Source organism: Corythoichthys intestinalis, chromosome 5 (genome assembly GCF_030265065.1).
Source record: "Corythoichthys intestinalis isolate RoL2023-P3 chromosome 5, ASM3026506v1, whole genome shotgun sequence".
NCBI lineage: Eukaryota > Metazoa > Chordata > Actinopteri > Syngnathiformes > Syngnathidae > Corythoichthys > Corythoichthys intestinalis.
In genome coordinates this window covers 55,022,481-55,046,668 of record NC_080399.1, presented here as the reverse complement: position 1 = coordinate 55,046,668, position 24,188 = coordinate 55,022,481, and the positions used below count along the sequence as shown (strand labels likewise).

At 40.4% G+C, this 24,188-nt stretch overlaps 1 protein-coding gene across 3 annotated transcripts in view; it reads left to right on the top strand.

The window, feature by feature from the left end:
- gan (gigaxonin) overlaps positions 1 to 23,707 on the top strand; it is a 42,429-nt gene extending 18,722 nt beyond the window's left edge. For 2 of the 3 annotated variants that reach the window (XM_057837374.1, XM_057837375.1), the window contains exons 9-13: positions 2,360 to 2,509; positions 5,256 to 5,392; positions 10,084 to 10,230; positions 20,555 to 20,664; positions 22,280 to 23,707. In XM_057837374.1, coding sequence (XP_057693357.1) covers positions 2,360 to 2,509; positions 5,256 to 5,392; positions 10,084 to 10,230; positions 20,555 to 20,664; positions 22,280 to 22,452 — 717 coding nt within the window. In that variant the 3' untranslated portion in view covers positions 22,453 to 23,707. The remainder of the gene's footprint in view (positions 1 to 2,359; positions 2,510 to 5,255; positions 5,393 to 10,083; positions 10,231 to 20,554; positions 20,665 to 22,279) is intronic. The other variant, XM_057837377.1, reaches the window with a different exon arrangement.
- Positions 23,708 to 24,188: the final 481 nt, after the last annotated feature.

Below are 24,188 nucleotides of genomic sequence, written 5' to 3'. Positions count from 1 at the left end.
TTTTCCCCCTTCTGACATTGTTTGCATACTGTCGTCAATAAAAGATGAAAACCTATAAATGTTTGGGTGGTTTTAGTTAAAGCAGACACTGTTTTTTCATCTGTGTGATTTTGACAAAGATCAGATCACATTTGATGGTGATTTTATGCAGAAATCTGAGAAATCCCAAAAGGTTCAAATACTTTTTCATACCTTTTACCTTTAGACTTAGGTTTCCCCATCGTAATGATTTTTTGAGTGAAATGGGTTCATATTAGCAATATTTCGTTTTGCCATGTTAGCTGCCGATGCTCTTGCGAAATATGGTTTCGCTAATTGTGTGGATTAAGAATCATGTGATTTATAGAAGAAAAAATGGCCGCATTTATATAACATGTTATCTGATGGAATCATAAGTGGCAAGCCACTTGTTGGTATGGAGACAATCTGAGGCTTGAGGTTTTTATTATTGTCACCACTCACCAGGGCTCAGAGGTTGAAGAGAAAACACTGAACTCGCCCTTCACTTCCATCTCGATTACAGACCTCTAAAGTGTCCTGACTCCAGGCTGTGGTTTACAACGTTGCTGTGGTGATTGTCACTAGACAGACATAACATATAAACATCTGTCCAAGTGCTCAAAGCCACATCTGTGGCTGTTCCTGATAAAGTAGATTCTTTCAAATTTCGACTACAAAATACCAGCTGCTTTGCGTCTTTGGCAGCCACTTATTGTGTGCAAAATATACCTCGTACAAGCATTTACCACTAAACTGTTAAGAGTTCATTGTACCTGTAGAGATTCAAGACAGCGTTTGGCAGAATGAAGCAAAGCACCTCAAGAACACAATTGAGCCTCATCCATGATTTTTTATTCAACGTAGGGCTGGGCGATATGGCCGTAAGTACTTATCACGGTAAATTGAGCAGATTTACCTCGATAATGATAAATTCGCCCAAGCATACCATTATATAATTTGAAAATCAGAATAAATGCATGAAATTTAAATGTACCATTTCTTGTTGATTAATTTACAAGCTTTCAATTTAACATATTTAGCAGTTACACATGCAGCGTAAACAATAAGTATATAAAAATATCTTGTGAACAGTAAGCATTCAAGTATGAACATTTACTGTATAACAACTTGTATGACTTGAACAATGTACAACATTATAAATATCAATATGGCCACTATGCAAAAATGTTGTAGTAACACAAATAACTTACAGCAAGAGGGGCTTGAACAGTACACTTTAAACAGAGGACCGGGTAGTTGTTAATCGCTGCTGTGACATGATTAATCAACACAAATGTTTACTTCAAGGTTTGAGGTTTTTTTTCCCAGAGCATTTTCTGAAATACACGCACGCACAGATGCACACACACACACCCCAAGCTACACTGCTCTAACTCTTATGCCACTGAAAGATTTAAGATTTTATGATGACAGTAATGACACAGAATAATGCAAGCACATACAGAAAAATAGCTGTGGCAAATAAACGGTCATATTATAGGCAACACTCTTGGATTATACTTTATGCTGTACGCCTTACAATCATAAAAGCTATCAAAGAAATCATACATAGACACACACACACTGATATAAAATAACATGACATACTGATTCGTAGATGCAGTCCGTGCCCAATCCACTCATTAAGTTCAGGCGCTTCAGCAAGGTTAGAGCTGATGTCACAGGTAGTGATGACAACTTTCTATACTCGATGCCTGTGGCCTGGCTACCAGCAGCCGTTTCACTATTATCCGACTCCATCACGTTCACTTGTAGCGTTAGGCGCTACCGTTAGCGCACCGGTCTTCTGTATGTTTGATTTCCTGATAGCAACATGACTTCCCTGTACGTAAGCACACTGGCTGCTTTCTTAAAGGGAAATGAGCATAGCCGAACAACACATAGTCAAAGTGGGCTGAAAAGAATTATTTTTTCGTTTTATTAAAAAAACGAATTTACCAACATGATCACAATTGCATCAGTTATCGTGAACCATCTGGTAACGGTAAATTTTCAGTAAACCGTCCGGCTCTATTTCAAAGTCAAACAAACATTTTAATTGCTTTGTAATTTTATATCTTATGTCTGAACTCAATCATAGGCCTTTGAACTGAATCAATGCTGATCAAGTCATTGCAGACTGTTTTATTGCCAAATATTGTATTGAAAACCGGAAGTCACTTTTTCTTTGTAAAATGTTTGTTAACAAGCTGTTTTTTACCTCACTACCTTGCAATTCCAAAGAAAATCTAATTTGAAAAAGTTTTATCTTGTGAAAAATTTTACCTTTAGCATCATGTTGCTCAAAGATGAAATTGCAGGATAGTGTTTAAATATCTGATGATATTGACTTTTGCAGGCTCGACAGAACTTTGGAATGGTGGAGCTAGATGGTTTGATTTATATTCTTGGCGGGGAGAATGCAGAATGTGAACTGATCACCGTAGAAGTGTTTGACCCTCATGTCAATACCTGGAAGATGCAGACCAGTATGACGATGATCCGCAAGGTAGTACACCTTCCAAATTTTCCACCAAAGAACAACTTCATAGAACAATACTTCTGAATAATAAAATACTTCTTATAAAATGTTATTTTCATGAAACATTTGACAAGGAAATTAATTAATAAAGGAGGGCGTTCATCAATGGTAAGCGCTTCTGTCTCAGTCAAGAGGTCCTGGCTTTAAAACACAGCTCATGCCCTCTTGTATGCATGTCCGCCCTATATTTTCATAGGTTTTTGTCTGGATACTCCCAACTTTCTCCCACATCAGATTATGTGATGGTCTGCGTTTGGTCTTTATGCGCAATTCACTGACAATTCACTGGCAATTAACTGTTCCCATTTCACACATGAGCCTCATGAGAAAGTGGTATAGGAAAAGGATGGCTACACGTATTTGTTTTTAAAACACAATTCATCCATCCATTCATTTTTTTATCATTATTTGTAGTGGTAGTATAGTCTGTGGTCCTCTAACAGAGGCCTGGGAGTTTGAGGATTCTACACAGTATCTCAGCTGTTCCTAGGACTGTACTCTTCTGGATTGATTCTTCAGGTGTTGTTCTTGGGATTTACTGCAGCCACTCTCCATCTTTGGGGGTTACTGCCCCAAGTGCTCCCACTACCATTGGAACCACGCTAGCATTCACTTTCCGTATTTGCTCTATCTGGTCTTTCAGCTCTTGGTACTTCTTTGCCTTCTCGTTTTCCTTCTTCGTGTTGGTGTCAGCTTGTATTGCCACACATATTACCATCACTCTCTTCTCTTTGTCCACCACCACAATGTCTGGTTTGATGGTTAGCCAGAACCTTGACCTTGTTATTCTCAGCCACCCTCTGTGGTATGGCCCATTTTATTCTATACTGGTCATCTTGTATACTATCCCAGCCACTTGGTTGTGCCTTTCCATGTGTGCCGATCCAGCTAGCATCTTACACCCTAATACTAAGTGTTGCACTGTATGGAGTTAAAATCATGCCAACACCTCACAAACACACAAAACCAGTGCTGTTTTGAGGGCAGCCCTTTTAATTTTTGTCTTTTGCAGGATTATTCATATTTGTCTTTGTCATATTTAAGTCATTTCAAAATGTGTTTGTCTAATTTTTGTTGGCAAAAACTCGAATAATTTTGTCTAATTTTAGTTGACGTTTACTCAAAATGTTTTTGTCTGTAAAATTTAAAATTTCGACTCCAAAAATAAATAAATAAAGGTTTCGAATGAGCATTGACAAACGAGCACATAGAGTAGCATTTACAAATTTAGTATGTGATAATACACTCAACAGGAAAACAGTACATTTTTTTCAATTAATTATACCCATCTGGACACCACAAACTGTGTGTAAACAAAAAAAGTTGTTGGAGAGTTTATGATGACCCTCGCAGTTAGCATTAGCCTAATGCTGACACGAACGCTATGCTAACGCTACAAGTTACATCTACTGTGTGATGATCACTCAACATAGACATGTAAAGGCTAAAGTAACATTGCATATACTCTCTGGCCAAGATAAGAAAACACATTTTGCTGTGTATGCGAGAGGACACTGCACTGGTGAGTAAGGGGGGCACAGCATGTCACATGAGTGACACAACCAAACACTGTTACGATGCAGGCTAACTTTTTTTTTGTTTTTGTTTAACCAGGAAAAGTCTCATTGAGATTAAAAAATCTCTTAGATTTTCATTGCACTGAATCGTGACCTAATATACGTATAAAGATATATTTGACCTGAATCTCCTGCCTCTCCTGTCTTTGCTGAAGTTGTTTGAATTAAAAAAAACATCGAACAAGGTTCATGGATACATCATTCAAGAAAAGTTTAGGAAAAGTGACTATTTTTGGTCATTAAAGGGTATTACAACACCTGGGGAAATGCTAATATTCCATCATTTATCCATAAATGCATGCCTTTTAGATTCATATCACGCCACTTTGTGTAATTACACACACATTCGCAACACGAAGAAAATGATAGAAATTTGGCTCGATTGTCAAGCTAAAACGACCGGCGCCCGAGATCCCAGAAATCTAACATATTGTGTGCGTGACGTCACAACAAGGAAACAACCGGCTCAGTGCTTATTACTGAATGGCACACTGTTACCTGAATTCTAAATAAAAAGAAAAATTAAAATGGGTTAATTTAGACGGAAGAATTTCATGATTTACGGTGTCAATGCAAGGTTTGGTGTCCAACATGCGTTTGATCTTTTCTATAAAAAGACAGTTTGCAAACTCTGTGGAATGATTTTCCCGGAAACCAAATTGCATTGGATAAAAAAGAGTGTTATCTTTAATTAGAAGTTCATTTATAATTTTTTATTTTTGCTACCCATTTCTCAGTTAAGTTTCAGTTTATTCACACATCATATGATACACACAAGAACATGGTCATATATACAAGCAGTTCATCTGATAAGATGCATGAAAGGGACACTATGAATAAGCTATTTAAAGCTTTCTTAGCGACTTTAGAAATCACGGGGAGGATACTGATTGACTGATACTTGGCTATATTTAAACTGTCACCCAATTTGAAGATCGGAGTGACGGCAGCCATTTTCTAAGATGATGGGACAACTTTTTGTTTAAATGAAAGGTTGACTATATATGTTATTGGTGAAAGTAGTGATTATTTGCATAGTTTAAGAACAATTGTATTCAGCCTGTGGACATCCTTGGCTTTAGTGAAGCAAATAATAAAAGTGGGGAATGTTAACTGTATGATGTCTCCTCATCCAGGTGGGATGCTATGCCTCTATGAATAAGAAGATCTATGCCATGGGTGGTGGTTCCTATGGAAAACTTTTTGACTCAGTTGAAAGCTTTGACCCTAAAACCCAGCAATGGACAGGCCTCTGTCCACTTAAGGAGCGAAGGTAATCATGTATTTTTTTCATTGTCACGATGATACATTACATTTTGTTTTTATCAGCCCAATTGAGACACACTGTCTAATGCAAGTAAGCCACTCATCATTGTACACAGCATCTCATCTCCAAACAAAGATCACAGGTCTAAATCTTGTACAACCCATAGCAAAAAGTATGGAATCACCAGTCTCGGATGAGCACTCACTCAGACATTTAATCATGTAGAACAAACTCAGATAAAAAGCTTGAAAAAGTAATGAATTAGTTCAAAAGTGCAACTCTTTAGCATTCAGAAACACTAAAAGAAATGAATAAAAACATTGTGGTGTTCAGTAAATGTTACTTTTATAGAGAAAGTGCAGGGAAATATATATGGAATCACTCCATTCTGGGGAACAATATGGAATCATGAGAAACAAACAAAGTAATAACAATTTAAACACATCACTAGTATTTAGTAGCACAACCTCTGGCTTTTATGACAGCTTGCAGTCTCTGAGGCATGGACTTGATGAGTATTCTTCATCAATTGGTGCCAACTCTCTTTGATTGCAGTTGCCAGATCAGCCTCGCAGGTCGGAGCCTAGCTGTGGACCATTTTTTTCAATTTCCACCACAGGTTTTCAAATAGGGTTGAGATCTGGGCTATTTGCAAGCCATGACATTGACCGGATGAGTCTTTCTCCAAGGAATGCCTTAACAGTTTTAGCTCTGTGGCATGATGCAATGTCATCTTGGAAAATGACAAACATATTTTCAATTGAAGGGATAAGAAAGCTGTCTAAAGTTTCGATGTAAACTTGTGCATTTATTGAAGATTTAACCACAGCCATCTCCCCAGTGCCTTTGCCTGACATGGAGCCCCATAATCATCAAGGACTGAGGGAATTTTGATGTTTTCTTCATCTTTGTAAATCTCACGGGAACAGCACCAAACCAAAATTCCAGCATCATCACCTTGTCCAATGTAGATTCTTGACTTGTCCAATGCAGATTCTTGACACTTGACAACTTGTCCAATGCAGACTCTTGATAAGGTGATGATGCTGGAACTTTGGTTTGATGCTGTTCCAGTGAGATTTACAATGACTGCCTGAAGAAAACATAAAAATTCCCTCATTCCTTGATGATATTGGGCTGCATGTCAGGCAAAGGCACTGTGGTTAAATCTTCAATAAATGCAAGTTTACATTGAAATTTTAGACAGACCCTTCAATTGGAAACATTCATTCATTCATTTTCCATGCCGCTTTTCCCCACAAGGGTCGCGAAAGTGCTGGAGCCTATCCCAGCTAACCACGGGGGCGGGTTACACCCTGAACTGGTTCCCAGCCAATCACAGGGCACAATGAGACATACAACCATTCACGCACACAATCATACATACACAATCATGGACAATTTAGAGTGTTACCATGCATGTTTTTGGGATGTGGGAGGAAACCGGAGTTCCCGAAGAACATGAGAACATGCAAACTCCACACAGGAAGGCCGGAGCCCAGGATTGAACCCTTAATCTCAGAAGTGTGAGGCGAATGTGCTAACCACTCAACCACCGTGCCGCCCAATTGAAAACATGTTAGGGGATAATGAAATCCTTTTCCAAGGTGACAATGCATAATACCACAGAGCTAAAACTGTTTAAGTATTCCTTGGAGAAAGACTCATCCAGTCAATGTCATGGCCTGCAAATAGCCCAGATGTCAACCTTATTGAAAACCTGTGGTGGAAATTGAAAAATTATGTCAACAGCAAGGCTCCAACCTACTAGAATGATCTGGCAACTGCAATCAAAAAGAGCTCAGCCACCAAACTGATGAAGAATACTCATCAAGTCCATGCCACAGAGACTGTAAGCTGTCATAAAAGCCAGAGTGTAGGTCAGGGGTCGGCAACCTATGACACACGTGTCAGCACTGGCACGCGAAGGGTTAACCAGTGACACGCGAGCGCATGGCAAAAAAAAAAAAAAAAAAAAAAAAATGCGTGTTATGTTTATTGTCAGTTGTATCTTTATCAGTTGCTGAAGCGCCCCATCTTGTGGCCGTTTATTTATTGGTTCTAAAACAGTAAAAGAAAAATGCAAATAGGAAGTTCTTCAAATGTGATTTAGTGTGTTTGTTACATGGCAGCTCCACTCTCACAACTTCTGTGGCATTTGTGTTTGTTAGAGCAACGTCTGTGAGTATTTTGTTGTCAAATTGAGAATTTCACTCTTTATATTGTCTTTAGGTTGCATGTTTGTGGGGAAATGTGTTTGATATTTCTAATTAAGAACTACTGAATACAGGCTAATTGTGTTTGCATATATGGATGGCATTTTTGTTATTTGCAGCATTGTTGCTGATTGCATGTATTTTTTCATTGTTTTAGTCTCACAAAAAAGGAAAGAGAGACATAAAGGATTACTGAAAACATCCGGCGTGTGAACCTTTTCATGTTTAGCTGCTTGGATAGCGGAAGCGAGCCCATTTACAATGCGCCTTTTTACCGGAAATCAAGGCATTTTCAGTTGCGTGCCCTGTTATTTAGGGGCTTTACGGGACCGCCCCTCTCACCCACTCTGCCTGTGGCGTTATATGCGAGCAATAATGGATTTTGAGCACACCTCCAGCTCTTCCTCTATTTCTCGACTCCTGCGCTTGTCGGATTTTTTTCTCTGCGCGTTTAATTCAGCCCACGCTACTAACATGTCACGAAGCCGACCAATCAGAGAGCTGGCGGAAGTACACTGTGTTACCAATTGCACTTTTTGGTAATTGCAGTGGTTTCAATTCTGCACCGTAGTGTGTAGTAGACAGGCGATTAACGTGGCTTGTTGTCGTCGATTCGCCCGGTGCTTACTTCAGAGAGGTGGTGATGTGTATAAAAACACAGTGACACGTTGCATGGCATTTTGCTGGAGACTTTTATTAATAAAACTAAAACCATCATGATACACAGCCACTTTTCACGGCGCTCTTCGCACAACTCTCTCTCTCAACACCTTGTTTCGCTGCCTCTCTTTTTCTCACCCTTAACTAGTAAGCCGGTCATACTGTCGGTAACAACTGGTTCGCTGGTTACTTCCGCTAGCTCTGTGCATTATGCCTCAAGAGCGTTGTGTGTGTGTGTGTCACACAACAAGTGTCAAACGCCACTATGAGACAAAACATGAAAATTCATGGAAGACTGGGCCAGGGATCACATTAAGGTAGGCATCTTTTGTATTTGTTATATAAAATCTAAAATTGTGCATAGAATTCACTGTTAGTGAACAAGACAAAGTAGTCGCCTGTTCTGACTTTGAAGGTTAAAACAGCCCGCTCTGTACTGTGAGAGACCTGCACTGAGAATCACGCTTGTTCCCGTTTTCTTGCTGGGTTGTGTGTGTGTGATATGTTTACATAAGATGATGCTCAAGTTTTGATATTTTCTACAATATACATTCATTTTTTTAGTTATTTGATAAAGAATGGTAGTTGTAAGATTTCAACGTATCTTCATGTTGTTTTCCTTGGAGTAAAATTACAGCTCTGTTGGATATAAAAATTCAGATGTGCGTCATTAATCTTGGTGTGGCACACTGATTGACAAGAAAATTTGAAAGTGGCACGCCACACCAAAAAGGTTGCTGACACCTGGTGTAGGTGGTGCTACTAAATACTAGAGATGTGTTTTGATTGTTATTTCTTTGTTTGTTTCTCATGATTCCATATTTTTTTCCACAGAATGGAGTGATTCCATTTACTGTATTTTTCGGACTATAAGTCGCACCTGAGTATAAGTCACACCAGCCATAAAAGGCCCAACGCAGAGGAAAAAAACATACATAAGTCGCACCGGAGTATAAGTCGCATTTTGCGGGGAAATTTACTTGATAAGATCCAACACATAGAACAGATATGTCATCTTAAAAGGTAATTTAAATACAATAGAGAACAACATGCTGAATAAGTGTACAGTATGATAATGTTACATGATGAATGAACAACGAAATGCAAACGTGGCCGGTATGTTAACGTAGCATAGCTATTAAGAGTTATTCAGATAAGTATGGCGTAAAGAACATGCTAACAAGCATACCAAACCATCAGTGTCACTCCAAAACACCAAAATAACATGTGAAATGATATAATAATAATTTAATTATTATCAATAATTTCACACAGAAGTCGCTCCAGAGTATAAGCCAAACTATGAAAAAAAACTGCGACTTATAGTCCTAAAAATACGGTATACATATCCCTGCACTTGCTCTATAAAAGTAACATTTACTGACCACCACAATGAGTTTTATTCATTTCTTTTAGTGTTTCTGAATGCTAAAGAGTTGCACTTTTGAACTAATTCATTATTTTTTCAAACTTTTTATCTGAGTTTGTTCTACATGATAAAATGTCTAAGTGAGTGCTCGTCCGAGACTGGTGGTTCCATACTTTTTGCTAATGTTAGTATATATATCTGTTTGATAAACATGCCCTTGGGCTCCATCTTATCACTGACTCCTCGTTGCTTAGCTTTTGGGTCACATTTTGGCATCATAGTCATTGAACATAATTGTTAATGAATGGCATGAGGAAAATTTTCATGAAGTTGAGCATCTCTTATGGCCGGCACAATCCCCAGACCTCAACATTATTGAACATACTTTTTGCTAGGGGTTTCACTTGTATATGATAGCTCAAGTTTATTTCAAATGACATCTTTCTGGTTAGGTTCGGATCAGTGGCCTGTGGCATCGGCAAAGAGCTGTACGTATTCGGAGGGGTGAGAAGTCAAGAGAACGACAACCCACAGCAACGTCATATGATGACCTGCAAGTCGGAGTTCTACCATGACGAAATGAGAAGGTTTGTACTCATGTGTGTTCTACGCTTACACATTTGCAAGCAGTTTTAATTGATTTATTTATTCAATCTTCTTCTTACTTATTAACTGACAATGACAAGGCACGACATCTAATCTATTTTGACTGGAAAGTAGAGTTGCCAACTCCCAGAAAAGAAAGAATAAGGGACACCTCATTTGTACAGCCGGCCGACCGGCCCAATAACTGTCACTACTTTATTTTTCTTCGTGTGAGAAGAATTACTTTTTTAATTATTATAATCATACTGCAATAATTTTACTCAAAACTGAATTGTTTAGGTACATATTTGAGTTATATAAGCACATGGAAAAACAATAATTATCAGCAATTTCTTTTTTAACACAAAATATACTTGAATTAAAACTGTCCTGCTATGTTTATTTTTCTCCCAATTTTTAACGATTAGTTGACTAGTCTAAACATTTCTTCACAAACTTTTTTTTTTTCCAGATGTTGCAAATTAAATTTTTGTTTACGATTATTAATTCACACAAACAACTTGGAACATTTAAATTCTTTGTTAAAGTACAAATAAACACATGAATAACAATAATAAATCACAAATAAACAATGACGTCAAATGCTGATGGCATTAACTAGTGCAAAAGAATGGAATGTAAACAGTTTCAGAACACTGTGACTTCACTTTTCCAACAGGATTCAAAACAATTCTTACTTTCTTGTTTTTGTGGTATGTCTGTATCGTTCTTAGCATTCAAGTGAGCACCAGCAGAGTAGATAAATAAATGTCACTGATCACTGGAGTGAAGTACGTGAAAAAAAAACAATGATGCACGTTGATACAACGCAACGACAGAGTATTAGCGCCTAATAAATACATTTTTAAAAAAGAACGAGCAAAAAAAAAAAAAAAGGCGCATTAATACGTAGGGGTAATGTAGCTGTGAGCCGCTACGCACTTTACGCAAGTATGTACTTTCGCTGGGAGCTACGATGAAGCATTAGTATAAATTCTTCTTTTGATTATAATTTGATGTAGATGAAATGATAAGGATTTCCTTATTTGTAAAACTGATTCTAAAACACAAGATGCTTTCAATATTGTTGATTTTAACGGCGGCGGGAACGCGACGTAAAGTACGTAGCTGCTTATTCAGCTACATTAGCCCGACATTAGCCCTTAATAATCCGTCGTACTACCCACATAAAGGCAACTTCACAAAAAAATGTCATTATGTGGACTTACGATCCACCAGCGTGTTGTCTTCTTTGTTTCGTTGGAATAAGTCAATGCTTTGGTGTCATATACGAGACGGAGTAACCAGTTGCGTATCGCAGACACAGGATTTTATTGATTTTGACATGCAAAGGAAACAATCAGGCCAAGCGGTAATGGCTAGTTGGCATGCAAACATATGCTGAATCGCTGACGACCTGACACTGAATGTTGTCTGTTCAAGGCTTATATAGTGTTCTCAGTTGTTCTTTGTGACATAAAAAAGGGTACACAGTACATGTGATGCATGAGTGTGATGCAATATGCTGAAACAATACTAGCTGCAACATTAATACATGCAATATAATGAAACATTAATAGCTGAAACCCTAATACATGACAGAACCCCCCTCTCAAGGGATGGCTCCAGAAGTTCCAAAGATTGAGCCCACCAAGGGCTACTAATCCACCGACCCATGGCCTCATCCACTGAGGGCATTGGCTCAATCTCCTCCTCGCCAGTGGAGGAATCAACTACCGATGGCACGGGGTCAGGTTCAGAGTCAGAGTCAGATGCAGGCATGGGCGGAGAGCAAGCCGCTCTAGGTCGACCCCGCCGGCCGGACGGTTGGTCCGGATGGAGGCGGTGGAAGTCTGATATGAGGGTCCGATATACAATCCGCCCAGCTGGAACCCACATCCTCTCCTCAGGACCATATCCTTCCCAGTCCACCAGATATTGGAGGACCCTGCCCCGGCGGCGTGACTTGGGCAGGCGGCAAACTGTGTAGACAGGACCCCCGTCCACCAGGCGAGGAGGGGGAGTTGATGCTGCATTGGGGATCAAGGGGCTTTCATGGACTGGCTTTAGTTTGGAGACTTGGAAGATTTGGTGAACCTTCATAGACCTGGGTAGTTTGAGTTGGACAGCTGATGGGCTGATGATCTTCTCGATGGGAAACGGACCAACGAACCTGGGTGCCAGTTTACGTGATTCCACTTGGAGTGGCAGATCCCGGGAAGAAAGTCATACCTTCTGGCCCACTTGGTATGCAGGGGCTGCGGTCCGTCGTCGGTTGGCTCTGATGGCATAACCAGAAACAGACTTTAAAAGAGCGGTACGGGCTTGAGACCAGATTCGGCGACATCTCCGTACGCAGGCTTGGGCGGAAGGGCAGGAAGCGTCTCCCTCTTGGCTGACGAACAGGGGCGGTTTATAGCCGAGGACAGTGTGAAAGGGAGACAGGCCGGTGGCAGAGCTGGGAAGGGAGTTGTGAGCGTATTCCACCCATAGCAGATGCAGACTGGCCGTTAGACTGGGGATGATAGCCTGACGTGAGGCTCGCTGTGGCTCCCAGGAGGCGGCAGAACTCCTTCCAGAAGGAGGATGCAAACTGCAGACCCCGGTCAGATACGACATCCCTCAGTAGTCCGTGAATTCAGAACACCGGCTCCATAACCAACTGTGCCGTCTTCTTAGCAGTGGGCAATCTTGGCAGCGGGATGAAGTGGGTCATCTTGCTGAACCTGTCCATAACCGTAAGAATGACAGTGTTTCCTTCAGAAGGAGGGAGTCCATTTACAAAGTCCATTGATATATGGGACCAGGGGCGTTTGGGGACTGGCAGCGGTTGGAGCAAGCCGGCTGGGGAACAGCTGGTGGTCTTGTTCTGGCGACAGGTGGGGCAAGCTTTCACGAAGTCTTGGACATCTGTTCTCAACGATGGCCACCAAAATCGCTGGGAGAGCAGGTAGGTGGTGTGTGTGACACCAGGGTGACAAGCCAGGTGGGAGTTATGGCCCCACTGGATCACCTGGAACCTCAGATTATCAGGAACAAAGAGGCGATCAGTGGGGCAGGCGCTGGGGCCAGGCTGATCCCGGATGGCTTCTCTAACCTGCTCCTCAATGTCCCAGGTCAGTGTGGAAACTAGGAAGGGAGAATGGGCTCAAAATCCTCCACTAGTGCTTCATCCTTCTGGAATACTCGAGAGAGGGCATCAGGCTTTGCATTCCGGGAACCAGGGCGGTAAGAGAGGGTGAAATTGAAACGTGTGAAGAATAGGGACCACCGGGCCTGCCGCGGGTTCAACCGCCGAGCTGTTCTTATGTATTCAAGGTTCTTATGGTCGGTCCACACCAGAAACGGAACGGCTGATCCCTCAAGCCAATGTCGCCATTCTTCCAGAGAGAGTTTCACAGCCAGCAGCTCGCGATTCCCAATGTCAAAATTCTGCTCTGCAGGGGACAGTCGCTGAGAGTAGAAGGTGCACGAATGTAACTTGCCGTCCGATGCTGCGCGCTGTGAAAGCACTGCTCGGACCCCAACGTCGGACGCATCCACCTCTACCACAAATTGTTGCTCTGGGTCGGGCATTTGGAGGATTGGGGCAGAAGTGAAGTGTGCCTTAAGTGTCTCAAAGGCCTTGTCGGCTGCCGGAGTCCACCTGAACGGAACCTTTGTGCTGGTAAGCGCAGTGAGGGGAGATGCCACTGTGCTGTAATTCCGGATGAATCGTCTGTAGAAGTTGGCAAAGCCCAGGAATTGTTGCATTTTCTTGCGGTTCTCCGGTACAGGCCAGGACGTAACTGCCGTCACTTTTGCAGAGTCCATCTGAAGCCTTCCCTCTGCCACTATCTGTCCCAGAAATGATACCGATCTGGCATGGAATTCACATTTCTCTGCTTTGACAAACATGGAGTTTTCCAGGAGACGGCACAGAACCTGCTGGATGTTATTAATATGGTCAGACATGGTTTTGGAAAATATCAGTATGTCATCTAAATACACAAACACAAAGACCGTTTGGTGAAGACTGTCCAGGGCAGAGGGTTGATACGCTGGTTCCATTCTGGTCAGGTTGTACTGTCATGAACGAGACGGAGGAACCAGTTGCCTATCGTAGACAGAGGATTTTATTGATTTTGACAGGAAAAGGAAACAGTCAGGTCAAGCAGTAATGGCTAGTTGGCATGCAAACATATGCTGAATCGCTGACGACCTGACACTGAATGTTGTCTGTTCGAGGGTTATATAGTGTTTTCAGTTGTTCTTTGTGACATAATAAAGGGTACACAGTACATGTGATGGAAGCTTTGTGTTGAGTGTGATGCAATATGCTGAAACATTACTAGCTGCAACATTAATACATGCAATATGATGAAACATTAATAGCTGAAACCTTAATACATGACACTTTGGTCACTCTGGTGCGTTTTTTTGGGCTATGTGCCGCTTTCCCCGCTTGAATCCCGAGCGTCCGCCACTCTCCAAATTTCCACGCATATATTTTTTAAACCCCTTTATTAACCGTCGACAGGATGGTATGCTAGTCGACCCATTTACGTCATCAATGACGATGACTACGCCGGCTAGTCGGGACAGCTCTAGTATAATGAGTTTTAATAAAATACTAATTTACAGTGTAATTAATTCATCTAATTAATGTGTTAAAGTGACAGCCATATGGAATAAAACAATAGATATTGCAACTCTTGTGTTAATTTTAAGATGTTTCAAAAAAAAAGTTGCCATTGTCAAATAGAGTTTTTTATTGGTCTTCAATTATTTCTCCAAATAACACTGAGTAACCTGTTTGGACCATTACATTACATAAAATTGTCAGTATGCCAAAGCTTCTTTCCAGGTGTTTGGACCCCTCCCAGGTGTGGAGGACCAGGAGTGCAAAAAATAAATAAATAAACAAATACACAATTGAATATATAATTAAAATTTCAGTATTTATTTATTTCAATATTTATTTCAACATGTATTTATTTCCATATTTATTTATTTATTTTTGTCACTATTTATTTATTTATTTCAAATTAAGGCAACTTCACAAAAAAATTTTGTTATATGGACTTACGATCCACCAACTTGTTGTCTCCTGTCATCTTCCAAAATTATACCTGGGTGACGGCGGTTCAGGTGTTCATTCACGGGCGACGTGCTGCCGTGGTATGCAAGCTTGGTGTACAGTGTACACAACTTTGTTTCGTTGGAATAAGTCAATGCTTTGGTCACTCTCTTGCATTTTTTTGGCTCTGTGCCACTTTCCCCGCTTGAATCCCGAGCGTCCGCCATTCTCAACTTTCCACGCATATACTGAAAGTACCCTCAGCAATCACATTTTCGCAAATGATCAGTCCAAATATAATACATTTGACAGAAGACAAACATATATTACAGTTAGTGAAAATGGATTACACAGAGAAGAACAAGAAACCAAACGATCATCATTTTGCTCTCTCGCTTCACTCAAACGTCTCATCTCCCACACTCTTATGTTGTCTTCCGTTAGCGACAGTGCCTCGACCAATGAGACGAGTGGGATTTCGCACTGTCATTGTTCCGTCAGCTCATTGGTCATAAAACGGGATAGGCGGGGGAATGCGTTTCCCTGCATATTCTTGTAAAGCACCAGACCACTATTCATTCGTTCTACAAACAAGACACTGTTTTTGAGTTTGATGATAATAAGGGACAAAGCGTGTGCCTTAAAAGGACAACGAGGGACGTGTACTTTTGTTTCTGAATACAGGACTTTTCTGTTTTTCAAGTGACATTGGCAACCCTACTGGAAAGAAAGTTTGCAGTGATCATTCCCTCCCAGCCCCTTCCAGATCAAATGGATTAGACAGTATTTGCCATCAAAAGTACTGAAACATGATCCACTGTCAACAGTCTCAGTTCAAATAAATCAGCCGTCTAACGCTGTCAACGGCTTTTTTTACAACATGTACAGGTATGTACAGTAGGTACATTGAGTGCAGCTCTAAGGTAACACAGTAAATTTTTTTAGATTCGAAGGATGTATTGTATCCTATTAGCTTCATCTCTTTTTTTGTAGCGTATAAATTCGCTAATCACTGTATGTCTCGGTCTCTTTCAGTTATGAATGATAAATCTTCATAATGATTTACAACACTATTCAGCCTCCTGTCTCTACAGTCTCTATTTTGCTAATTCTCCTCTTACCAAGTTAGATTTTCAAAATGATCATTTAAATAGTACAGTGATCCCTCGCTACTTCGCTCTTCAAACTTTGCGCCGTCAGTCCATTGCGGATTTTATGATTATTTTTCTATTTTAAAATGTTAAGATATGTGCATGTATACATGTACAAATCATTGTTTTGTTGTATATATCTCATTTATACTGTGCAAAAGTTTTAGGCAGGTGTGAAAATATGATGTAAACTAAGAATGCTTTCAAAAATATAAACAATGATTGTTTATTTTTTATCAATTTACACAATGCAAGGTGAGTGAACAAAAGAAAAATCTAAATCAAATCAATATTTGGAGTTACTACCCTTTGCCTTCAAACCAGCATCAATTCTTATAGGTACACTTGCACAGAGTCAGGGGTTTTGTAGGATTATAGTCAGGTGTATGATCAACCAATTATACCAAACAGGTGCTAATGATCATCAATGTCACATGTAGTTTGAAACACAGTCATTAACTGCAACAGAAACAGCTGTGTCGGAGGCTTAAAACTGGGTGAGGAACAGCCAAACTCTGCTACAAAGGTGAGGTTGTGGAAGACAGTATCATGTCACAGTTCGTACACCATGGCAAGACTGAGCACAGCAACAAGACACAAGGTAGTTATCCTGCATCAGCAAGGTCTCTCCCAGACAAAGATTTCAAAGCAGACTGGGATTTCAAGATGTGCTGTTTAAGCTTTTTTGAAGAAGCACAAAGAAACGGGCAACGTTGAGGATCGTAGACGCAGTGGTCGGCCAAGGAAACTGCAGCAGATGAAAAACACCTCAAGCTTATTTCCCTTTGAAATCGGAAGATGACCAGCAGTGCCATCAGCTCAGAACTGGCAGAAACCAGTGGGACCCAGGTACACCCATCTACTGTCCGGAGAAGTCTGGCCAGAAGTGGTCTTCATGGAAGAGTTGCAGCCAAAAAGGCATACCTCCAACATGGAAACAAGGCCAAGCGACTCGACTATGCATGAAAACATAGGAACTGGGGTGCAGAAAAATGGCAGCAGGTGCTCTGGACTGATGAGTCAAATTTTGAAATATTTGGCTGTAGCAGAAGGCAGTTTGTTCGCCGAAGGGCTGGAGAGCGGTACAATAATGAGTGTCTGCAGGCAACAGTGAAGCATGGTGGAGGTACCTTGCAAGTTTGGGGCTGCATTTCTGAAAATGGAGTTGGAGATTTGGTCAGGATTAATGGTGTCCTCAATGCTGAGAAATACAGGCAGATACTTATCCATCATGCGATACCATCAGGGAGGCGTATGATTGGCCCCAAATTTATTCTGCAGCATGACAACGACCCCAAACATACAGCCAATGTCATTAAGAACTATCTTCAACGCAAAGAAGAACAAGAACTCCTGGAAGTGATGGTATGGCCCCCACAGAGCCCTGATCTCAACATCATCGAGTCTGTCTAGGATTTCATGAAGAGACAGAAGGATTTGAGGAAGCCTACATCCACAGAAGATCTGTGCTTAGTTCTCCAAGATGTTTGGAACAACCTACCAGCCGAGTTCCTTCAAAAACTGTGTGCAAGTGTACCTAGAAGAATTGATGCTGTTTTGAAGGCAAAGGGTGGTCACACCAAATATTGATTTGATTTAGATTTCTCTTCTGTTCATTCACTGCATTTTGTTAATTGATGAAAATAAACTATTAACACTTCCATTTTTGAAAGCATTCTTAGTTTACAGCATTTTTTCACACCTGCCTAAAACTTTTGCACAGTACTGTATGTGTGTGTGTGTATATATATATATATATATACAGTGCCTTGCAAAAGTATTCGGCCCCCTTGAACCTTGCAACCTTTCGCCACATTTCAGGCTTCAAACATAAAGATATAAAATTTTAATTTTTTGTCAAGAATCAACAACAAGTGGGACACAATCGTGAAGTGGAACAAAATTTATTGGATAATTTAAACTTTTTTAACAAATAAAAAACTGAAAAGTGGGGCGTGCAATATTATTCGGCCCCCTTGCGTTAATACTTTGTAGCGCCACCTTTTGCTCCAATTACAGCTGCAAGTCGCTTGGGGTATGTTTCTATCAGTTTTGCACATCGAGAGACTGACATTCTTGCCCATTCTTCCTTGCAAAACAGCTCGAGCTCAGTGAGGTTGGATGGAGAGTGTTTGTGAACAGCAGTCTTCAGCTCTTTCCACAGATTCTCGATTGGATTCAGGTCTGGACTTTGACTTGGCCATTCTAACACCTGGATACGTTTATTTTTTAACCATTCCATTGTAGATTTGGCTTTATGTTTTGGATCATTGTCCTGTTGGAAGATAAATCTCCGTCCCAGTCTCAGGTCTTGTGCAGATACCAACAGGTTTTCTTCCAGAATGTTCCTGTACTTGGCTGCATCCATCTTCCCGTCAATTTTAACCATCTTCCCTGTCCCTGCTGAAGAAAAGCAGGCCCAAACCATGATGCTGCCACCACCATGTTTGACAGTGGGGATGGTGTGTTCAGGGTGATGAGCTGTGATGAACTTTAAACGAGACTTTTTATGGATATCTTTGAGAAATGGCTTTCTTCTTGCCACTCTTCCATAAAGGCCAGATTTGTGTAGTGTACGACTGATTGTTGTCCTATGGACGGACTCTCCCACCTCAGCTGTAGATCTCTGCAGTTCATCCAGAGTGATCATAGGCCTCTTGGCTGCATCTCTGATCAGTTTTGTCCTTGTTTGAGAAGAAAGTTTGGAAGGACGGCCGGGTCTTGGTAGATTTGCAGTGGTCTGATGCTCCTTCCGTTTCAATATGATGGCTTGCACAGTGCTCCTTGAGATGTGTAAAGCTTGGGAAATCTTTTTGTATCCAAATCTGGCTTTAAACTTCTCCACAACAGTATCTCGGACCTGCCTGGTGTGTTCCTTGGTTTTCATAATGCTCTCTGCACTTTAAACAGAACCCTGAGACTATCACAGAGCAGGTGCATTTATACGGAGACTTGATTACACACAGGTGGATTCTATTTATCATCATCGGTCATTTAGGACAACATTGGATCATTCAGAGATCCTCACTGAACTTCTGGAGTGAGTTTGCTGCACTGAAAGTAAAGGGGCCGAATAATATTGCATGCCCCACTTTTCAGTTTTTTATTTGTTAAAAAAGTTTAAATTATCCAAAAAATGTTGTTCCACTTCACGATTGTGTCCCACTTGTTGTTGATTCTTGACAAAAAAATTAAATTTCATATCTTTATGTTTGAAGCCTGAAATGTGGCGAAAGGTTGCAAGATTCAAGGGGGCCGAATACTTTTGCAAGGCACTGTATATATACACATATTTAAATGTTTTTGTTTTTTTAATGTAAATAAGCTTTGCTTCTTCTTCACAGATTTTCCGATTTTCGCAGGGTGGGGGCGGACCTAATTAACCGCGAAAAACGAGGGATCACTGTAAATAAAAGCGTAATTCGTAATACAAGTATTAGGGCCAAAGAAAGAAAGAAAAATAGGACTACGATGTTAAACTTATACTACTACTTCATTGAATTTACTAAGTTTGAATGTGGTTAATTAATGTAGAATCATAAGGCAGTGTGCACACTTGTGCAACCCCATTATTGGTGTAAAGTTATTGATGATTGACAGATGTTTGTGTTTGATCTGGCCATCTGGAAGTCATGAACGTCAAAAGCGCCGCATACGTCAATTATTGTTTAACTTGTTGTTAAGCAGTTGTTGTGTCAACTCATTGTGTGTAAATAAGCAGCTTGAGCGGATTTGAGTAGACTCACTAAATGAAGCATTTATTAAAGCCAAGCATTTTCTACTACTTTATTCTTGATTAAATATAATTCGGTGGGACAGTAACCTGTTTAAAACTTTTAATTATTACATTTGAAGTGCTTAAATTTTTTATTAATGTATATGTAGTATATATGTATATATATTTTTTTTATTTAGTATTATTATACTTTGGGGGGAAAAAAGTGAGGAAAAAAAACTTCTATGTATCTCTTTCCAATGCTAAATCTGAATTAATACATTGAGCACTACTTCGCTGCTTTTCACTTATCACGGCAGGTTCTGGTCCCTGCTAACCGTGAAAAACAAGGGATCACTGTATCTCACTCTCCCATACTAATGCATTTGTGACGATAATGTGGTTTTGTGCAGGTGGATGTTCCTTGATGACCAAAATTTATGTATCCAGACTAGCTCATCCTTTGTGTACGGTGCCGTTCCAGTCGGGGCCAGCATCTATGTAGTGGGGGACCTTGACACCGGTCAGTGAAACACCACAACAACTCAGAAAAACAAGGTTGTCTAAGGCTAGGTTCAAACCGCAGGTCTTAATACACGAAGCCGATTTTTTTCGTGTTTGTCTGACACAAGTGAGGCATTAATTTGATTGTCTGAACGGGACAGGTCGCATAAAAGTGGACAATTTTAAATTTGATACATGTCACTTTCGTAATTAGTTAAAATCCGGTCTGGGCCACTTTTTTTCCCAGAATGTGGCTACGCTCTGAACTGTCAAATATGAATTCATTCAGCAACTACGTCAGCAAAGAGCTAGAGAGCATAGCGTAGAAATTAGCACTAGCACCTAGCTTGAACTCTGCTTTTAGGGAAGAGGCGGGCTTGACAACAGTCATTAATAAAAAAAAAAATCAGGGATAAAAAGGATCAGCCTGAGATGCTCGGTTTTCTTTCTCTGCGCCAAATGAGCAATATTTTTACATATGCTTACATGGCCGACAGTCGGTGCAAATTGACCGTATGTACGGTCAGTGCATGCCTTCTATCAATCCATATAAACTTTAAATATCAGACTAAATGGGGATTAAATACGTCTGTTATTTGTGTCCGCTTTTTGGAAATTAAAATATGATCACCCTAGAACAGGGGACAGCAATCTTAGATACTCAACAACCAATTTTGACAGTCTCCCGCCAAAATGAAAATACAGGGTGCCACATAGGCCATTTGACAGCTAACATTTTAATGAGCTGCAGCAAAACCACTTTTTTAGTTCATTTATGCTTTGCTTATAGTTTACACCATCATCTTCAAATTTAGAATTAAGTTTGAAAACTGTACAATCCAATTTAAATCCAAATAAAATGCTCGTTAACTCATTGGTTGCCATTGACGGTGATCGATGTCCAATCAACTTGAAATGGATTGGACGTCTACTAGTGGTAAATTCATTTCAATACATGGCAGAAGCATGAAAAGACCTTTCACCGCCCCTAGGGTGGCCATGTTGGTAGGAGCGACATTCCGATCAAAGTCAATGCATTGACGTTAAAATGTTAAGTTATAACTAGCTTATTGCTCAACCGATTATTTGATCAATTAATTATTTAGTGCCTGCCATTGATGGTGTTAGATGTCCCATCCATTTGATTTTAGAAATGTTTTTTTATACAGAATGAACAGTAGAGGTGCTGAGATTGAGCCCTGGGGAACACCACAGCTCATAAACCATTCCCTGGACATCTACTAGTGAAGAACTCAATGAAATTCACAGCGGAGATTGGGTGTCTAACATTGTCAATGGCACTGTAAAAGTTCACTGCCATAGTCACTAAGAGCCACAGCAAAAGAATAAAAGAGCCACATCCGGCTCTGGAACTGCAGGTTGCAGACCCCTGCGCTAGAATGACATAGCGCCAGCATGTGTAGCCATTTTGCTGAGCGCGGGTTGGACTGCGAATTAATGCGCATGTGTAATACTTGAACGGGCTCATTGGACAAAGGCAGTCTGAACGGGCACGCCCCAAAAAATCAGATATGACAAAAAATCAGAATTGTGCATAAAGACCTGCGGTATGAACCTATCCTAAGCAACATTACGATAATATTATAAGCGCATTGCCTTTGATGTGTGCACAGGTACCAGTTTCGACTACATCCGTGAGTTTCGCCGTAGCACGGGCACCTGGCATCGTACCAAGCCAATGTTAGCCAGCGACCTTTCTAAAACAACCTGTGCTGCCCTGCGCATCGCCAACTGTCGTCTGTTTCGCCTTCAATTGAGCCAAGGGATGTTTCGAATCCGAGTCTGAAATAAGGAAGGAAACAACAGCTTTTCTTTCACTTTTGCACACTTGTAAGGTCCAACCACATTGTTGTATGATTTGGGTCTGGGAATTGATTGAACACAGAAGTATTTAAGTATATATATCTATGCTCTTTTTGCGGGAAAGTTTTTTGCTGTATACTTGCTGCATAACTTGGTGGTAAGGGAAGTTATTTCAGCAATTTATTGTAATTTTTTTAAGCTGACATTTTATTGATCTATTAGATCATTTGATTTTTTTTTTATTTGATCAAATGATTTATATTTTTTAAGAGGCTGTATTTAACCTTTTTTTTAATTGGGGTCTGTTACTTAATGAGGGATTTAGGAAGCACTGGAAGAAACAGCAGTATTGGGTACTTAATGATCACATATATCTAATAATCATATCTATAATAATATCTAATATTTTTTCACTGTTCTATGGATCATCAATTGAATCGTTTGACAACTGGCATATTGAACACCATAACTTGGCATCGGCAACCAAAGCCGTAGTTACGTAGCATCTTTCATGGAGAAGATGCGTCTGATATCCGTCAGACACGAGTATGCATTGCCAACAGGATGTGAACGGAACGGCTGCGTCGAACCGCTTGGCGCTTGAGATATTATCGACATTACACACGATATCACCGCGACACATTGAACGAGATTCGCGATGTATAGAAACAGCCACATTGCATACAAGCCATCAGCGGTGTATCACATCTCATGAAAACCATTGTTCCCTAAATGCTCTCTTTGGTGACAGAAATGTACTTAGTCATTAATGCTCTTTCACGCGCTTTATTGAATGAGCGACAATCAAATAATCACGCTTAGAAAAAGCTGAAAAAGCTTCTGAACAGCCACTAGCTCATCTGCTCTCTTAGGTCGAAATGGGAGTGTCCCCAAGTTGAAGTATGTTGTCCAAGTAGTTTTTTTTTTTAATTTGATTGGAATCACATTTAGAATGTTTATCCTTTGAAATTGTGCACGGTGTGACGTCACAGCACGACTTATTATGAAAGTACCTGCCCTCTTTGTTTTTCCTTCACGACCACTACTAGCCTTCTGAAGGTCGCCACTCCCTGGATCTAAAATATGTTGCAAATATGTTGCATTAATCATCATCTCGATTTACCAGTCAATTAATGTTCCTACCCTCACCTACCGAGGGAAAAATAAGTATTTAGTCAACCACTAATTGTGCAAGTTCTCCCACTTGAAAATATTAACGAGTCCTGTAATTGTCAACATGGGTAAACCTCAACCATGAGAGACAGAATGTGTAAAAAAAAACAGAAGATCACATTGTTTGATTTTTAAAGAATTTATTTGCAAATCATAGTGGAAAATAAGTATTTGGTCAATACCAAAAGTTCATCTCAATACATTATGTACTCTTTGTTGGCAATAACGGAGGCCAAACGTTTTCTGTAACGCTTCACAAGCTTTTCACACACTGTTGCTGGTATTTTGCCCCATTACTCCCTGCAGATCTCCTCTAGAGCAGTGATGTTTTGGGGCTGTCGTTGGGCAACACGGACTTTCAACTCCCTCCACAGATTTTCTATGGGGTTGAGATCTGGAAACTGGCTAGGCCACTCCAGGACCTTGAAATGCTTCTTACGAAGCCACTCCTTTGTTGCCCTGGCTGTGTGTTTGGGATCATTGTCATGCTGAAAGACCCAGCCACGTCTCATCTTCAATGCCCTTGCTGATGGAAGGAGATTTTCG